Raw genomic sequence first — 19,878 nt, 5'->3', positions numbered from 1 at the left:
GCGCCAGTAAAAATGCAGAAAAGGGAATATTTAAAAGTTCTAGAATTACAATTAAAGCACCCAAGAAAATGTAAGACAAGGGGGAATTGGTTCAAATAGGAAACAGGTGTAGATTCCAAGAGCACACTATCAAAGTACTTAGTTTGAGATCACCTAAAACTCTCATCCAGAACAAGCACAGGTCCCTACTAAGAGGAATACAGGCAAACACCCAAATGTTTACAAATTATGTATAGTATGAAAACAAACAGAATACAGTACAATGAAAAAAATATCATCTCCCAAAACTATAACTTACATTTGACTGTTTCCCTCTCAGCAAGGCCAACCGGCCAGGGCCAGGACAAAACCAAGCAATCTCATTCCAAACCAAAGAGAGAAGGCAAGTTGGAAAACAGATATACGGGGATAGAAGACACAGTAAGTACCTCCCTGCCCACTATGGGAGGTCAGGAACCCCACCCAGATTATTTATCTGGATTTTGCAAATCAAACCATATTTGCTGTGACTTCTCTTTCGAGGAAAAGTGAGATGAATTGATATCAGATTAGAGTGGAATCCACCCGGCCTGTAAAAGGTTAATGTTGAGTAGTGGAGTCGGAATTGAAAAAAGACAAATCTTGTTTATTTACATCAACACTTGCTATTTCATGAGAATAGTAATAGTGATATTAAAAGTATAATAACCATTATAATTGAAATAATAATAATAATAATAATAATAATAATAATAATAATAATAATAATAATAATGATATTAATAACATTAATAAATAGACAGCAAACTTAGAAACCAACATCAATACAATACAGTGCAGCTTACTTATAACGACATCTAATGATCAGATGGTTGAAAAAGACAGCCGCAGTCAAGAACATTACTCCCCCCCTCCTCCCAGGCGCTATTTTCAGTTGATCTGTTATAACGACAACTCTTTATAATGACATTTTTGTTCTGGTCCGGACATGTGTTGTTATAGACAGGTTGCACTGTACATGTGTCAAAAAAAATAAGCAAATAAATGTGTCTCTGTTTTTCAAAAACACGATTGATTTGTTAAGGACATATCCATGTTAAACAAAATAATAAATAAAATAAAATAAAATTCTCTTTATTCATCCCCATGGGGAAATTTGTCGTTAGGGTATATTCTAAGGGAAGACTGGAATAACCCAGACTTCAGCCGCAGAGCAGCGCCGCAAAGTGAGCTAGGGTGAGGTGACTTGTTCAAGGCCACACAGCGCGGCAGGTGATCGAACTCGGTATCTATTGAGTACGAAGCAAAGACTGTACCGCTGAGCCAAGCTGTCCCATGAAAAAAGGAATATAAAAGTATTGTGATTTCAGTTCTGCAAAGTAAATCTGATGATGATGATATGAGGTCTAGTTGGTATGACAATCACCTTTGGACTAGATGGTTTGAGTCCTACTCTGAGTCTGAGCAGTGCATAGTTGAATCCTTGGAAAAGGCTCTTTACTCACATTCACATTCTCCCGCTGTACTCAGGTGTAAAAATGAGTATCTGTCTGAACTTTTTTTTTTTGTAATATCACGTAACAGGTGCCATGTCTCATCCTACATGTTAAATGTTGCTGTTGTCTAGGGACCATTTGTAAGGCGCTTTGAGCACATTTAGTGGATATTTCCCTATATAAATGCTCTATTTTAAAAATTAATAGTAGTAGTAGTAATAATAATAATAATAATAATAATAATAATCATTTTTTTTTTTATAATGATAATGACAATAATAATAATAATAATAATTATTATTATTTTTTTTATAATGATAATGACAATAATAATAATAATAATCATAATAATAATAATAATAATAATAATAATAATAATAATAATGCTAATATTAATAATAATAATAATAATAATAATAATAATAATAATAATAATAATAAATAGACAGTAAACTTACAAACATCGATACAGTAGTCATCGTTTTTCTACACGGATCTCAGGAGAGCTGAAAAGTGTGCTGTTATCCAATCGTGCAGTAATCCGATATATGTGTATTGATATATTGAGGCTGACAATCTTTGCTATTAGATTAGGACGTCAATAAATCATGGATTATCTCCTCTGATCTATGTATACATTGTACAAACTCAAACTGTCAAATGGGACGTCCAACACTTGACAGAATTTTATACTGTAAATCTCGTAAAAATTAAATTTAAAAACTTCGTCGCCCAGTTTGATGGCACCCTAACATGTTCTGCATAAAACGCTTCAATCCAGCGCAAGCTTGCAATGTCAAATAGGTTGCAATTATCAGAGAGGTGTAAACTCTCAATAGCTTATGCCACCTTGACTGGCCTGGCGAATATTCGCCGTATTATCGCACACCCCCAACAACTTATGATGTGTGAAGGTGTGTTTCCATTATCATTGATTTACACTTAATACAAAACAAAAATTTGATGGGAAAAGTAGAAGATTATCCACAAAGAGTGTGCAGACATGAAATCACATAAGGAGAACAATGGCTGTATGGTGTAAACTCTAACTTACAGATTATGACACCTCGCATGGCCTGGCAAATGACAAAGATTCACTGTATCGTAACACGGAATTAGTTTTCATAACAATACGGAATGGCACTATCGCATATCCCCGATAAATTATGATGTGTGAAAGGGCGTTTCCATTGCCATTGATTTACACTGGTTGTAAAAGTAAAAATATCGGATGGGAAAAGTAGAAGATGGTGTAAGTAGAGCCTGCAATTACCCAATCCTTGCATGCAGTTATGGAGACATATTTTATAGAAAAAAATGCTGTCACCGAGGAATAGTGTGCAATAATGCGATGCATGCCGAAATCAGCGTACAGAAAAGCAATGACTACTGTATACATACATGTGTCAAGAAATAAATCAATGTCTCTATTTTAAAAATTAAAAATGTTATTTACATGATTTAGCATTGCGCTATCATTCAAGTATCTGAGCAAATCATTTGTTTTGCACTGGCCCTCCTTTCCAAAGACTAAATGAATCAATCACAACCTGTATTAACTAAATAAAGATTTATTGGTTTTTAAGGGAGTCAAAATATAATCAATGAGCAAAATCGCTGTGATAATGATGAAGGCATATATGTAGATCCTAAGGACAACATATCGTGATGGTTGCCAGATGACCCAATACTTCATATGACCAGATTTATCTGAGGATTCAAGCAAAAAAGCCAAAATTATTGAAAGAATTTCGACATCCCCTCACCATCTCCCATAGTATTTATCCCCCTACTGTAAAAATGCTACAATGTAGAACAATGAGAAATACAAATAAACATTCTTACATTTTTATTTCATACTTATATAATAAACTTGCTAAAATTTAAAATTACTGTAAAAACCGGTTAACCCGAAATTCAAGGGACTTGGTATTCCATTTTGGTTTGAACATATTTCGGTTTAGGCATACCTCAAAAAGTAATCATGATTTTCAAGGGTATTATTATTTCACTGCTATCATTCATCCCACTGTCACACACAATGCATCGCAATACATTTTTCAACTGTGACTTTGTGGTTGAAGTGGTGTAGTGTGTGCGTGTGTGTGAGTGGCCGGAGGTGTTTGTGTATGCATATATGTGCACACAAATGAGCATAGCGGTAGTAGTTTCCAAAGAGAGCAAGAGTGTTATAGCTCCAACGTCATTTTTATGGACTGACAACATTACTGCTCTCAATCAGCACAATGTGTTTTCACTGTCAAGTAAGACTGGACTGGAGCGGTCAGAGTCGGATTGGTTGGGAAGTGGAGGTGAGAGGGGGAGAAGAGAGGACATGGAGATAAAAAAATAAGTAATTGTGGATAAGTGTGTGGGTGTGAGAGGGGGAGGGATTGGTGATGGAGTGGAGGTTTCAGCAGAGATGTGCGAGGGATGTTGAATGAATACAAGTTACATTGGGTACAGTTGTAACGGGAATTTTGTTCCATTATCAATTTATTTTCTTTCTTTGGTCATTTAGTTATTCGGCAATTTCTTTTCGGTTTAAAGATAGTTTGAGCATAGTGGCTTTCAGTTTATAAACGTTTAAAAAAAAACATTTAGCTTTATATAGCGCAATATTCACTAAATGTGCTCACAGCGCTTTACAAGGGGTCCCTGGTCAACAGCAACATTTAACATGTAGGCGATATTACAATTTTTTCGGACAAAGACAACGCTGTTAACAGCCAGGTACTCATTTTACACCTGAAAACGGTGAGAGAATGTGAGTAAAGAGCCTTTTCCAAGGACTCAACTATACACCGAGTGCGAGGCTCGAACCCAGGACCTTCCAATCCGAAAGCAAGTGTCATACCACTAGGCCACATAGCCGCACTTTAAACCTGTACTTACTAATAATAGCAACCCCATAGCCCATGTACGGCACTCCCATTCTGTAGCTGCAGGTGGGCACCATGACCTCATTAATGGCATCTGTCTTCGTCAAGTCAATGTCTATAAAGCCCTTTTCCATTTCTAATTGTCGTAATACATACGGCCAGGTGTGCAAGTCATCATTGTCTGACAGACAAGTGTCGCACGTAAACATCTGGGACTGAAATAGACAATAGGGTAATATTCATGAATATTCGCCTCAACATTCCAATAATTAGGGAGCTTAAATTTTTTTTTAAAAATGAGCTGTTATATAGCGCAATATCCACTAAATGTGCTCAAAGCGCTTTACAAGGGGTCCCTGGTCAACAGCAACATTTAACATGTAGGACGGGACATGACGCCTGTTAGGTGATATTACACCATGTTGTAAAGGCTGCATCTTGCAAGTCCCCGACGACCATCCGGTCATTGGATGAGTGAGTGAGTGAGTATGAATTTCTGGAGCAATTCAATAATTATTGTCAAAAATTTTTCATGAAGAACAGTAACTGGAAATTTTGAGCATCAACCATGCTTACCTGATTTGACACACTTTGAATTCATTTTCAAAGATTAATAAAAATATATGGAAGTTAAGTTTAGAGACATCAAATCGCCATATGCTGAGCAATTCAAAAGTGAATGTTGACAAGTGGATACTGACTTCTTCAAGAAATGCATTATTATTGATTGTTATGAAATTATGAAAGACCACAACTTACTTATTGAATACATTGATGATTTTTTTTTTTTAAAAGAAGAAAATCCACAAGTGTTAACCTAGTCAGATTATAAAAATGGTCAAATACAAACTTCATTGCATTATATAGACATTAGGTGTACCTGAAAAGTCTAGACATCTATTGGATATTTTCGATTGTATTGAATACACCAGTATACCTTTTACTTCAAAATGTGCGCAATGTTTTCTTCCTCTTTGGCACCAATTTTTATTTAGCTGCTATTTCTAGTTTTAAAATGATCATATTTGAAAGAATCCCTATCCAAAATGTCAGTTTAAGAAATTATGCATCAAATAGTGGGTTGGAACTGATTTCATTAATGCAGAGAGAAACATTCATGAATGGCTAAAACTTGTTTATGGTGATTTATTTGTTGGCATTTGAACAGTACAAAGGTGGGTTAAGTATTTTACTGGGACCAGGCTCGCAGAGGTTGTCCAATAACTGCATCGACTGCAGCAAATTAAAAAAAAAAAACCCCAAAAAAACTGTCAAAGTTATCTGAACCACTCGCAGATAATACAATTAGACACTTTGCAAAGACTTGGAATTTCATAGAGAAAAGTTGGGTGCTGTTGTGCCTGTTGGATATTTAGATTGCTCACACAAAAGCATGATCACAGTGAAAGAAGCAGTTTTTGTTACCCTTGAATTTGAATACTCACTATGTGCCAATGACCTGACAGCAACAAGTTTGGTTTAGATAAACGTAAAATCTGAAATAGAAAAACAAACACTTAAAACAATAGAATAACAGCATTTTCACCAATGGGCCTCTGTAGGCTAGAACATTTTTTTGGTTATTTTACCACACTAATAATGCATCCTCCTTTTTATCAGAGGCATGCTATTCCTTTGCAGTTTGCAAGTTATTCTTGAATGGTACATCCACGTTTGCAGAAGTCAAATGATATTTTAAAACAATTTTGGCAAGCAAAGCTTAAAACTATGCCAAGTAAATTAAATGAATGATACCAAAAACTTGCGTAAAAATAGCAAGAAAATGACCTGAAATGAAAACGGCAAAAAAATGCATTTTAGTGCTTTACTCTAATAAGTCTTTCCTCATATCCCCCAAAATAGAACTAAGTGCAGATTTAAACAAACTTAAAAAAAAAAAATGCGACTACCCAATCAAGAGCCTGCATTACCCACTCACTCTTAGTTCTTTGCGTTTTAACCTCAGACTTCCAATCTGACACGATGCTTTCATATCAATTACTTGATAAGAGTCTTGAGAACTTAAATACAAGAAAGATTAAGAAAATGGTCAGAACAGTAACAATATCAATATAAGCTTCTGATAAGTACCAAATGGATTGCAGTGATTGAGCAAACAAGACTTGCATAGATGACGAAGCAGAATTGTAGAGAGCTCTACTCAATGGAACTTACTGGGTAAATGGTGCTCTTCAACTTGGCCATCATTGTCTCATGATTTACTATAACTCTGATTGGTGCTTGGAGCTCTGGGGCCAAATCTGTAATCAATTGTTGTTTCTCAGGTAGGGTGTCGTAATGCTGCCGAATGTCCAACTGATTATTTTAAAAAATGGAAAAAATTATAAATCTTGTTATCTCTTTACTTCAACCTCCTCTTCCTTTCCTCTTCTTTTACTTCTCCATCCCCCTCCTCTTCCTTCTTTTCCTTTCACCTACTTCATGTTGACTGACAAACCTAGCAAAGATGGGTATTTCTTAAAATCCAAAAGTTTAAAAATAATATTACAAAAATTTCATCATTTTTGTTCAAATTACTTTTACATTACTTTAAGGATATAGAAATAATAGTACTTAAAATATATAAAAGCTATATAAAAGCTCACTTACTTAAATTTACTTTAAAATCAGCTTTGATGTACTGAAGTAATTAAACATTGGGAATTAAAATCCTTTGTAATGAAATTCGATAGAAGTATGGCTTTAAAAAAATCATTACAAAAATCAGGTCATGATATTTTATGACCCTAAAGAAACTTGATTATCTCTGGAAAAAAAAGACAATTGGTAGCTCTGATTATTGGGCTAAACAGCAACAGTTCAAAGATCTCTGATTAGCAACAACATCTACAACAAAATTGTTCATAACCTTTAAAAAGTCGATAAACCCATGATTGACGACACCTGTCATGCTTTCAAAATTCTTCTCAAATCGAAGGACTTTAAAAGGTGTCCGGAAATCTCCTCCTTCCCCTCCCACATCATTATCTCCTGGCACAACCACTGTCTGGGGAGAAAATGTAAAAATATGAAAAGTTGTCTTTCATTCAAATACAAAGAGAGAGATATAGAAAAATAGAGAAATAGATAGATAGATGGATAGAGAGAGAAAGAGAAAGAGAGGGAGAGAGAGAGAGAGAGAGAGAGAGAGAGAGAGAGAGAGAGAGAGAGAGAGAGGAGAGAAGAGAGAAGAGAAGAGAGAGAGAGAGAGGGGGGGGGGGGGGGGGGAGAGCACAGAAAAAAAAGCGAGTCTGCATTAACAGCAATTGAAGAAGATTGGGAATGATTGAGTGTGTCTCATGTTATCTATAAGAATTTCCCTCCCTACCAGCAATAATGCCACCCTTATGCAATGTTTGATGAATTGCCACTTTTCAACTTACTTTTGTAAATGATGTCTCATAGAAAATGTTATGAAATCGACTAAGGCAGGAATCATATTCCCCTTCTGTAGCCTTACTTCCTTCATCCATAATGTCCCCCAAAAATACGATTACATCTGGCTTGGCATATGCATAGGCCCTTGAAAAGGTTTTTCGTAAATATCTGAAAGATGGAAAACAAAATCACAAAAATATAGATTTGGAGGATTATACCACATCATAATTTCGAGAAAGGGGATGCAAAACAATAGGATAAAAACAGTAGTACATGTATTGGTTTATTTTCACATCAATAGTCAGTTAAATATTATATTCAGATCCAATTATTCTGCAAAAGAGCAAATGAAGGAGAAATACAAAGAATAAAAAAAATAAGTGGTGAATATTCTGTTAACAAAATTTCATATTTTCTTCACATCAAAGTGCATATTGGAGTGGTGCCTAATGGTGCTGATTTTTCATTAAAAAATAATTGATAAATGGAATTTGCAAATAAAAGTTGATCCCATTTGTATCTAGAGTCCTAATGTGGGGAGTAAAATGGAAACATCACTTGTGTATTTCGATATCATATTATCCCCAGTTGTTTTATCAAACGACTGCAAGGATCCTTGCTCAAGGCTCAATTCCATTAATGTTTAAATTGACGTTTGGGATAATACGATAATGAAATCCACTCATGTTTTATCCATTTATTACATTGCCTATAGGATTGTTGATGAAAAGACAAAAATCTCCTAAATCTAAAATTAAGTTGTTGAAATCCTACTGCTGGTAAAGTACTATAATTTATTGTTCTAGCTTTACTTTAACATCCACTAATCATTTTATCCTAACTGATTTGAAAACTTAAGCTAAGAATTATATCAACTTACATTCTGATTGTGTTCAATACAATATTTTTGTATAACACATGCTCAATTCAATGAGTATTCATTCAACTGTTCTCTTTATTTCTACCCTCACACTCTCTCTCTCTCTCTCTCTCTCTCTCTCTCTCTCTCTCTCTCTCTCTCTCTCTCTCTCTCTCTCTCTTCACTTTAAGCATATCTATTCCAGACCCGCTACCTGTCAGCATCCCACCGTGCCACCATTCCTATGGGGAATCCTTTTTCATCCTGAACACCAATCAATTGAGGGTCTGACACCAGGAGGATTACCATGTCATCATTTGTGTCTCTGAAGGAAATGAAAATTCAATGGTGCGGCTTGAAGCTCAGGAAAGTGAAAAATATTGATGACATTGATTTTAACAAAAATATGCGGACATCACAACCTATAATCTGATTTTATGTCAAGTTCAATCTTTGTCCACATTAATCAAAATGGGGAAACTTGACCATGGTATTGTCTTGGTTGACTAAATTTAATCTTACATTCAACATCATCATTATTTTTAATTTTTAACTTTGGGTCTCTCATGGAACTGAATGGGGGATGGGGGCGGGGGGTTGGGGATGGAACTAAAATAGTTTAGTAAAGAAATAGTGGTTAAAAAAGGAATAAATAATATTAATAATAGTTGTTAACGTCCAAATTGACTTTAAAAGGACTTTGAAATCTGTAATTACAAGTTCAAGATGTGAGGATTTTTTTTAAAAAGAAAAAAAATGGAATATCACTGAAGGAAAGTTGCATCAAAGTTCCGAAATGAATTCTTGAAAAACAGAGCGGTGTCCTACCTTTTTGGAAATGCATTCCATCGAAAACTTTGTAGAGTGTATACTAAGAACTCATTGACGAAAAGGACAGACAAGCCACAGAGAAGTAAAAGCTTGCGGACTGTCAAAGTCCTAAATCTCCGTCTCAGTCGGGTTGTCAAGGATACCATAGTAGATTACAGCCTGGAGAATAAAAGTGACTTGGTCATTATTATGCATACAATAAACAAACACACACATATACAAAGTGGCAATTCAGACTTGAGTCTGAATAGTTCCCCATGGCTATTCAGACTCAATCTCCAATGTGTGGGTGCAAACACAAAGGGGGTCATAGCGCGGGCATTGGGCAGAGGGTGGAACTGATAGAAGCAGAAGAAGAGTTCAGAATAAATTCTGTTTTGCCCATATCAGACTGACTCTCCTTCTTCGGACTGTATAAGAATTGTTGGCTGTTAACATTATCTGAATATAAGAATATCTATAATTTTGTTCTGATTTTATTTGTAAATTGTGTTAAGTTGTTAGAAAGGCTTTTCCTTTAGACTTATGTTCCTTCTGAAGGGTATTAAAGCTCTTTTCTTTTTAATTTCTTAATGGACTTCCAATTGATCAATGATTTTTGTCTTTCTCGTCAAATAATGCAGATTTAGACTACCTGTTGATAGTTACTATTCCATTATTGTTATTTTTATATGCATCAATTTCATGTAATTGTCAATTGTATTAAAATATATTTAAATTATATATATAAAAAAAAGGAAAATAACTTTACTGCCACGGGAGACTAGGCTATTCAAACTTCAGTCCGAATAACTATTCATCCTAAAGGGGAATAGTCTCCTGTGGCTATTCAGACTCAAACTCCAATGCGCACGTGCAATCAACAAGTTATTCAGACTCGAGTCTAAATATCCTAGTCTTCCATGGCAATACAGATTTTTAACAAATTATTTCCCTTTCTTTTAATCTTAATTATTGACAATTACATAGAATTGCTGCAAATGAAAATAGCAAATCATGGTATAGTGACTTTCATGAACAGGTAGTCTAAACCCACTATATTTGGCGAGAAAGACACAATCATCAACCAATTAGAAGTCCATTATAAATTTAAAAGAAAACGAGCTAAAACCCTTCAAAAGGAAAAAAAAGTCAGTCAAAGTAACAGGTTTAAATGAAAAGCTTTACTTACAACTTTACACGATGTCAAATAAAATCAGGTATTAAACACAATAATCCTTCTACCTCTAAAGTCCGAAGTACGTAGTGATATCAGCTGAGTCAGTCTGATCTGGGCAAAACAGAATTTTCTCTGAACTCTTCTTCTGCTTCTATCAGCCAACTCTCTGCCCATTGCCCACACTGTGTCTCCCCAGTGTTTGCGCAAGCCCATTGGAGTTTGAGTCAGAATAGCCACTGGAGACTATTCAGACTCGAGTCCGAATCGCCACTTTGATTCAGACTCAAGTCAAAGTAGACGCAGACATATATATATCAATGTGATTATTCGACGTACGGTGCGAAAATGCTGGATATTATCGGACCGCATAATTACTATTTTTAGACACCAGAAAAAGAAAGTGGAAGTCATCTGGTGGAAAAGTGATCTTGGATGTTTAAATTGTAATTCTGGAACTTTTTATTATTCCATTTCTTCTTTTTTTTACTGGCGCTGATATGACCTAAACGTGTTGCCAGCACCATAAAACACTTGAATACAAAAACAAAAAACTCTAAGGTTATTTTGGTCTTTCCTGACGTCCGGAAGATTTCCATTTTTGTGGACAATAATTATTTTTTTTATTATTTATGTATTTATCTAATTATTCATTATTATTATTATTATTATTATTATTATTATTATTATTATTATTATTATAGTAATAATAAGTATTTTTATCATTATTATTATTGTTATTATTATCATCATCATATTAATACATTATTATTATTATTATTATTATTTATATCATTATTATTAATATTATATGGTATTACATATTTTTTTTTAAAGTGTGTGTGGGGGAGGGAGTGTCTCTCTTCGCTAAATGCAAGGTGTTCATTTAGTATGTTCACCCTCCTTACGTCCAGTACCACTAAAAGCAGTCACAAGAGAGAGAGAGAGAGAGAGAGAGAGAGAGAGAGAGAGAGAGAGGGGGGGAGAGAGAGAGAGAGAGAGAGAGGGAGGAGGAGGAGAGAGAGAGAGAGAGAGAGAGAGAGAGAGAGAGAGAGAGAGGGAGAGAGAGGAGAGGAGAGAGAGAGAGAGAAGAGAGGAGAGAGAGGAGAGAGAGAGAGAGAGGGAGAGAGAGAGAGAGAGAGAGAGAGAGAGAGAGAGAGAGAGAGGGAGGATGATAATAACTCCTGTATACAGATTTCCAACATGATTCCCATTCACGCCCATCCAGTACGGTCGAATAATGAGAAAAATTATTCGGCCGTACGGTCGAATAATGGCAGCCTATATGTGTGTAATTTCCACAATGCCTCTCTATTACGCAATTCATCCAGGACAAGTTGTAGGTTCCCACTTAAACGTCCATCTTATTTTATATTATTTCATATATGTTACTGCCAACACCCTAGTTGAATGATGTATAAAGTGTATTACCAAGGACTTATCAAAAGAGCCTGTTTCACAATAAAATTAAAATCACACATTCAACCACTATGTTGTATTCAAACTTCAACACTCAATATGTGTCAAAAAAGCCTGTGAAAAAGTTATGAAAAGCATTAGATAGTATTAATAGTATAGTGGAGGAGGAGTAAAGGACCTCATCATACACATGAGATAGCTACACCCCCCCCCCTCTCTCTCTCTCTCTCTCTCTTTCTCTCCATCTTAATCATCAACTCCCCCCCCCCCCCCCCCCCCCCTTCAACTTCAACATGTTCACTTTCACTGCTCAAACTCAAGTTTATTAAGAACATCCAAGGTGGCAATCGCCCTTTGGGAAAGAAAGCTAGATGATGACAGGGTCCTAGCCGCTGTTTTATGTCTAAAATTACCTTTATTATCCCATTAAAACATGTGGATTGGAGAGAGAGGCTTGAAATTGAAAGTTTCGTCCATATATCACATATAGCCCACGACCACGGTATTTCGAATGTAAACAAACCGAACTTTAAACATCGTTTCGCGGATATTTGTTAGCCTAAAGTTTTTAAGTTTTTCAAGGAAGGGAAATAACTCCGAAAAAAAATCAAGTACCCCGGTGTTTTCAATTCTTCACTGTCTAAAAATCCACAAGAGATTTTAGTTTTAGTAAATTCTAGCTATGGTTTTTAGCATTTCAATTTTATTTCAGAATCAGTCTCCATTTGTTTTCTCTCGTTCATTTACCTCTAGTAAATATTAAGCAGATGCACTGATTAAAACCAAACAGGTTAGTAAAGTTGTAGTTGTGCCTTTTAAAAATGTGTCTGCTGTGATTCGGTGTCTCTGTACACTCTACATCAACATCTTTATTTATACTTTACTTTATCAATCTTCTTCTAGGTTGTGGCAGTGGAGGAGGGGCTCGCTTCTTATCCACAGTAGACAGACGGTTCTGTCAACAATCACAGGCCGTTATTGACATACCCTTTCCAGATAAATTTGATACAAAATGCCAAACTAGACGTAGACTTACACTAGACAGGACACGGTCTAATCATTGAAATGAATAAAAAGCCAATACCAATAGTAAACGGAACTAATGTCAAAAGTTATTCATGAACCAGGTCAGGCCATCAATTTGGCTCGGCGTTTTAAATAATGCCAAATTCCAAAAACTTGGCGCTTTTTAAAATTCGGTTTGGCATGTTCACAGATTTTTGGAATATTTTTCAAAACAATTAATTTCACTTGATTTATGAAACACAATAATTTCACAGAATATACAAGTGTTTTCAGTTTTCAATCTGAATGAGTGTGTATGTGTGTGTGTGTGTCTGCGTGGGAAAGGGATACCCAAAATTTAATATTTCGCTAGCCGTCAAGGATTATGTATTCATTTCCTGAGCAGTCAATTGGGCAGTAATAAAAAAAAAATTATGACAAATAATCTAATTGCGATAAATTTGAAAATTGTTGGAATCAGCTTGAAAAATGGAGAAAAATTGTCTTTGTCTCATAAAAATCCGTCTAGAAATACATTTTTTGTAATAGATTTGATTTTGAAAATAGCTTAAGCTTTCTCATTTTATAATTTTATGATAATTTCCTTATTTTCTGGTCGATGTTCTTGATTTATTATATCATTTTTCATTTCTCAATGAGACGAACGTGCTGATGTACCTCGTTGGTTTCAAGAGTTTAAAACACAGATTTCGTTTTTGATTGTGAGTCCAGCCTTTACTAAGAAATTCATAAGCGTTGAGATAGTGACTCAACTATACATACAAGACCTCGTTCTCCATGCCATAGTAGGGCTTCCGTTCATCGCTTTCGGTCAACCGTGGTCTTTGAAGTTACTTAACATATACCACCTGTGATGCATGTACATAAATCAAGGGCTGAGCTGACACATGCTGACAAGCGAGTTATCAAAAGAGCAATCGTTGATTGGTCAAAAATCTCAGGATCTCATATAAGGACATAAGTTCTGGAAAGCGATACCCACCCACCTGTCAGTGGACAGAACTTTTATGATGAAATTAGGGCTCCGTAAAGTGTTATATAATGGCAAGCTCCACCCTCTTTTTCTATTCTGGCGTAGATGTAGACGACAATAGCATTTCGGATGTCATATTGACAAGTGGGCAGAGTTAAAGCTTCCAAACAATCCCAATCGTCGTCTAGTCTCTAATCGTTCCAGTTTGCGCAAAGTCAGTAATAGCAATTGTTTGCTATCCTTTGGATAGAATGTCAGTATATCGCAAGTACTTTCCACCAGATCTTACAAACTCAGCTAACCAATCACTGACGGGTGGACAGGGATAGAAAAAAATCTTGATCCCTTTGCATATGAAGCAAATACTGTACCAACTGATATATCAGGTCCTCTTTGGAAAATCAAAATCTACTGGCAATTTTGTTGTTCTAGAATTGACTTTCATTGCTTTATTTGATACCGGTTATTATTATAATATTTTCAAAAATCTCTATTTTCCCTTATGCAATTTGAAAGAATGGATCACTACTTTCAAGACACAGAAACAACAGAAGACATGTTCAGTAATATGAAGAGGAATTTCAATACAATGATTGACTCTAGCAAAAACAAGCAGGTGTTTTTGAGAGATGTCCAGCAGAACCTCCAAAGTCGATTCTCGGAAAGTGAGACGCCAACTAAAGTGATAAAGCTCCAAGGCCACTCCTTCTCGACGTCAGCATCCAATATCAGCACACCAGGTAAGAAGTTATGTCTGTCCTGTCATCTTTTTTTGTGTGTCTATGTGGTCTAGTGGTATGACACTCGCTTTCGGATCGGAAGGTCCCGGGTTTGAGCCTCGCGCTCGGCACATAGTTGGGTCCTTGGAAAAGGCTCTTTACTCACATTCTCTAACAGTACTCAGGTGTAAAATGAGTACCTGGTCGTTAACAGCATTGTCTTTGTCCGAAAAATTGTAGTATCGCCTAACTGACGTCATGTCACGTCCTTCATGTTAAATGTTGCTGTTGACCGGGGACCCCTTGTAAAGCGCTTTGAGCACATTTAGTGGATATTGCGCTATATAAAGCTCAATTTTTAAATTTAAAACATTATTTTTTTGGGGAATTATTAGGTTCCTCCACATCTTGTCAATGGACCAGATTTAGTTTGCAGGAACATGAGTGTTTACGTTGTTTTGGATCTCTTTTATGAATATATAGTTTACCAGTAGCTAGAAGTTGACTGATGTTTTCAAGTGTTTTCAATCATCGATATTGTTTCAATTGAAGTGGAGCACAGAGTCAATGAAATCTAATTTAACAAGCCTGATTACAATTACATGTTGTACCCAAGTAAAGTTTTGCATCCTGGTTATATACCCATTACCAAACAAAGATATTTTATCTTACTTCAAATCAGCCTCGATTAAAAAAAATCCCCAAGAAACTCTTCAATTGAATTGCTTCTTATACACCTATTATAAATATTTACAGTTTATTCATTTTCATTCTTTCTTTCTATCTTTTAGTGCAATGGCTTTAATATTTCATGGATTAGTACACCTCATTAATGTGTTTTACTCTATTGACCGAAGCAATAAAGTATTTTTCCCCTATGATTGTGTTTGTTTCTATTCACGTAAAATGATCTATTTTACCTGTTGTTGTTTTCTTTTTGTTTTAAAAAAATTGTTTTTATATAATTTTACTATTCATAGGATTTGACGAAATTGAAAGATCTAAACAAAAATTGAGCCTGAAGGAAGCGGATATCATCACACTGAAGGCGACGATCACGAAATGGGAAAAGCAAGTGTCCAAGATGGAGGCTTCAGCCAGGGAGACAGAGATCTATCATGACAAGGAAATTGCCAGACTGAAGGCAGCTTACGACGTATGATTGGATTTGGCTTTTTTTTCTCTTTCTTTTATTTTTCATAATTTTTCCCTCCTCTTCTTACTTAAATTGTTGAAGTGATTTCCTCACATTGAGGTTTGCCTCTGAAAAAGGATTTCAGACCATTTTGTGTGTTATATTGCTTGACATTATCAGTCTAATTGTCTCCCCTCTTTCAAGTTAAGGGATCAACCTTTAATTATTTCATCCGAAGTTTATGAATGAATATTTTATATTTCACTTTTTGGTTCTTTTTTATTTTTTTTATGTAAAGTTATTGATACAGTTTTAGTCAAAGATGGTTTCAATGGAAAAAGAGCGCCAGTTAAGAAGGGCATTTCGATTCATTTCTCATTGTTTCTGACATTTTTTTCAATTAGGTAAGTAACACAGGTTATCAAAACTTTATTTTACCTTAAAATGTTGATTTTAATCATCCCCTCCTCTCCCAGAGAGAAGTTGTCAAGTCATCTGAGATGCATTCAAAGCTACAGTACTTGATGGAGAAGGAGAAAATAGCCAGAGACGAACTAGAAGATTTGAGGAAGGAAAGCGATCAACAGAAAGTAGAAATGGATAAAAAGATTTTGTCCATTCAGAGGGAGAAGCTTGAAGAAGGAGATAAGGCCCAAAAGGTGGGTTGGCATTGCATGTCAGGCAATATCCCAATAGAATAGGCAAAAAAATAAAGGGTATATTCATGTAAGGGAGTCCAGACACAGATAGTCCTCTGACATAGAATGAGAGTAGTAAACATAGAAAATGGACGTGTCAAAACAGATCTTGATCTTTATCATTGATGAAATTTGCTGCCTTTACTTTGGATTGGGGGTCCCGATAGCTCAGTTGGTAGAGCACTCACTTCACACACAAAAGGACCGAGATCGATCCCGGGTGCAGTCGAGATTATTTTCTGACCCCCCAGTCCACCCAGCAGTGAATGGGTAGCTGAGTCTATTAGATTTGGTGGAAAGTACTTTGTGATAGAAGAGGGTCCTATCCAAAGCATAGCAAGCAATTGTTATTGTCCGTTTCACGCTATAGAAACCGGGATAAACTCCGGCTCCATGTGCCCAATGGCTCTGAAGGACTACTTACTTACTTTGGATTGAGGACAAGGAGTAATGCTGTTTTATTTCATATTACTTTGGTTGAGTCAACTGTTTCTCTCCCTCATTTTCTGGGTCCATTATATTTTGTATTGACAAGTAATCATTGGCAAAAGTGAGTCATTAACAGTGCTGATGGTTTTCCTCAGATCCGCGGGAATCCGCGATTTTGGAGTCCAGAGGAGGAATTTCCTCCTTTTAAAAATTACATTTTCTCGAAACAATGTGCTAGCAATGAGAGAGTTGATGTGTGGTGGAACACTTAGGTGCAGTTTCCCACTCTCCAGAAGTTAGCTAGAGTATCAATGATAGTCTATCATCTAAATTGCTCTAAAAGTGGGGTTTAGTGCAGTAAAAATGGGGCTTAAAGGCAATCGTTCAACATTTTCCTACTTTTTCACTTTTTATCACCATCAGCACTGCATTAAACAAGATTACTGCCAGTCATTCACCAAGAAAACGGCAATAAATTTAATTGTTCATAGTCCCTGTTTAAATTTCTTATTTATATTTTATCATAGAAATGTTATATGATTGAATCAAGACAGGTTAGAACTCCAATGTGGTCATCCTGAGTTGTGAACGTATGTGGTGGAAAAATGAAGTCACACAATGGATGTTGGTTAGCAATACTTTGAATGTGTCATTTTTCTTATTCTAAGCACTGAAACGACCAAAAAAAACCCCAAAAAAACAAACATTACAAGCACTGTTCAGATTTTTAAACTGAGCCGACCAACTATACTAATATCCTCTGTCCTCCTGGTTGTTTCCAGCTGCGATCAGATTGGTTGGAACGCGAGTGTCATCTGCGTGAGAAAATCATGAACCTCAAGTCAGAGTTAAATTTACTCAGGAACAAGTCAGAGGAGACTGAAGCACAGCTGATGTTAAAGAAGAGGTGAGAGTGTCTTTTAAATGATATTGGAGTAGCCTTCTACAAACAGGGTTAGATTTTTTCTCTTCTCTGATCCGATATCATATCTGACCACTTACTCCACAAGAGCAAATGCTTACAGTCACATGACATTTAGAGCTCTAAAAATGATAAATTAATTACAGAATTGTCCAGGTGTATCCTAAGATAATGCGAAATAATGTTTAATAAATCTTTTACATTTTCGGCCATTGACTTTTGGAATTTCGTTTGAGATCAGACATGCTCACTGTTTTTAATATAGACCTTTATATTTTAACTTAACCATTGCCGTTTTTCTCATTAAGCATCATCATCATCATATTTTTTCTTTTTGTTGTTGTTGTTGTTGTTCTTCTTCTTCTTCTTCTTCTTCTTCTTCTTCTTCTTCTTCTTCTTCTTCTTCTTCTTCTTCTTCTTCTTCTTCTTCTTCTTCTTCTTCTTCTTCTTCTTCTTCTTCTTCATTACCATCATCATCATCATTGTTATCATAATCAATACTTATTACTTTGTTCTTTTTTTATTTTCAGGATTCAACAGGACAACGATGACCAAAGTGGACAGATAAAACAGTTGATGAATGAGCTGCATGAAGAAAAGGACAAGAATAAGGTGAATCCATATTTTGCTAAACACCCATTTTGCTGTATGATTTGTGCTAATACAAAAGAAAAAGGCAGCTAAAAGGTGAATCGTGGCTGATAAAGTGAAAGTTTATTTATTCATAGATAGAGTGAAGACGTCACTCGGGTCTTTGTTATTGTTTTTTTGCCATCCAAGTTTATGAGTAATTCTCCTTTAACTGTATTATCCAGACTATAAAAGTTCATGGTTACATAGAGTTTTGTGTGTTGGCCCGTTATACTTCTGGATGGCAATGTTGTGAGCTTCTTAGCCAAGCACATACTGTCTATATATTTGGGATTTAAAAATCTGTCTTTGAGGGGCAGGGAGGGGGGGGGGCGGTGGTTGGCATAATTAGGATATTTAATTCTTTTAAAATAACATATTTATAGAAGTGTGTTCTTAATTGGGAATCTTGTGATTTGGAAACCACTGTGGATAAGTCAATGAGGATTTTATTTTTCTTCTTCCTTATTTGTACTCTGTAATCAGAGATTCTTGATAATGGATTCAAATGCCTTATTTGGGAACAAGTTAGCATAATAAATAGAAAATATCATGCTTCCATTCAATCAGAATATGGTCTACTGGACAAAAACTAGCCAACCAATTAAAGACATATTATAAGACAGAGTTTAACTCTTTAGTTGCCAAGCATCCTGGCAGTAAAAGAAATCCCAGTTGCCAAGCCTTTTGGCCAAAATGGACGAAAATTGAGTGCTTTCTGAAACAAAATCACTAAAAAAAAAGTAATCATCACACATACTTCATATTTTCATAGGTATATAAGAATAGTTGTAGGTACAGTTTGACGTAATGTGATATGCAAATTAGGTCACATGACCTTGGCGGCCATCTTGGATATCTAATTAATATTCATTTTTCATGCATTTCTGTGTTTATGGGCCTGTATCTCCACCATATATGTATAAAAATGTTTTTTTATTGTTGTATGTTGTTGAGTAATGATTGAACAAAAAGTACAGAAAATATCATATTGATATCTCTTCATTTACTGTGTTTTTTTTTCTTCTTTGTGTGGGGGTGGGAGGGAGAAAAAATAAGTAACATATTTCCTCTTCCAAAATATCGGGGGGAAAAAGCTGAAAATACTTCACAGGCATAACCTTTTCTTCATTAAACCCAACAATCCTTGCTCCAGAATTGTTTTCAACCTCAATGAGCCATTCAGCTGGATTATGAGTCTCTTCATGTGTCAATACATTCCATATCCATTGGTTACCATCATCTCGAGCATTTGTGCCACGCCCCCTTCTGTTTACATTCTGTAAATTGTCCCCACGACCCCCTGGAATATCACTAAAATCACGGCCTGACCCTCCCTCATCACT

The 19,878-nt window shown here is 35.6% G+C and overlaps 2 protein-coding genes across 3 annotated transcripts in view; one reads left to right on the top strand and one right to left on the bottom strand.

The window, feature by feature from the left end:
- Window positions 1–2,439: 2,439 nt before the first annotated feature.
- On the bottom strand, window positions 2,440–12,535 carry LOC144973711 (uncharacterized). The gene is made up of 9 exons (XM_078916531.1): window positions 12,414–12,535; window positions 9,423–9,584; window positions 8,809–8,919; window positions 7,741–7,903; window positions 7,227–7,364; window positions 6,533–6,673; window positions 5,803–5,853; window positions 4,371–4,572; window positions 2,440–3,185 (listed from the first exon to the last, which is right to left on the bottom strand). Exons 2-9 carry the CDS (start codon window positions 9,569–9,571, stop codon window positions 3,031–3,033), a joined length of 1,110 nt encoding a protein of 369 aa, XP_078772657.1. The 5' UTR covers window positions 9,572–9,584; window positions 12,414–12,535; the 3' UTR covers window positions 2,440–3,030.
- Window positions 12,536–12,592: 57 nt separating this feature from the next.
- LOC144973709 (mitotic spindle assembly checkpoint protein MAD1-like) overlaps window positions 12,593–19,878 on the top strand; it is a 30,012-nt gene continuing 22,726 nt past the window's right edge. The window contains exons 1-6 of one of the 2 annotated variants that reach the window (XM_078916530.1): window positions 12,593–12,663; window positions 14,516–14,739; window positions 15,699–15,874; window positions 16,330–16,512; window positions 17,763–17,887; window positions 18,433–18,514. In XM_078916530.1, coding sequence (XP_078772656.1) covers window positions 14,517–14,739; window positions 15,699–15,874; window positions 16,330–16,512; window positions 17,763–17,887; window positions 18,433–18,514 — 789 coding nt within the window. In that variant the 5' untranslated portion in view covers window positions 12,593–12,663; window position 14,516. Of the gene's footprint in view, window positions 12,791–14,515; window positions 14,740–15,698; window positions 15,875–16,329; window positions 16,513–17,762; window positions 17,888–18,432; window positions 18,515–19,878 lie in introns of both variants that reach the window. The other variant, XM_078916529.1, reaches the window with a different exon arrangement.

Source organism: Berghia stephanieae, chromosome 5, assembly GCF_034508935.2.
Source record: "Berghia stephanieae isolate SIO BIC M18660-M18661 chromosome 5, UCSD_Bste_1.3, whole genome shotgun sequence".
NCBI lineage: Eukaryota > Metazoa > Mollusca > Gastropoda > Nudibranchia > Aeolidiidae > Berghia > Berghia stephanieae.
Note: the sequence above shows the minus strand (reverse complement) of the source record. Positions and strands in the feature narration are given on the sequence as shown.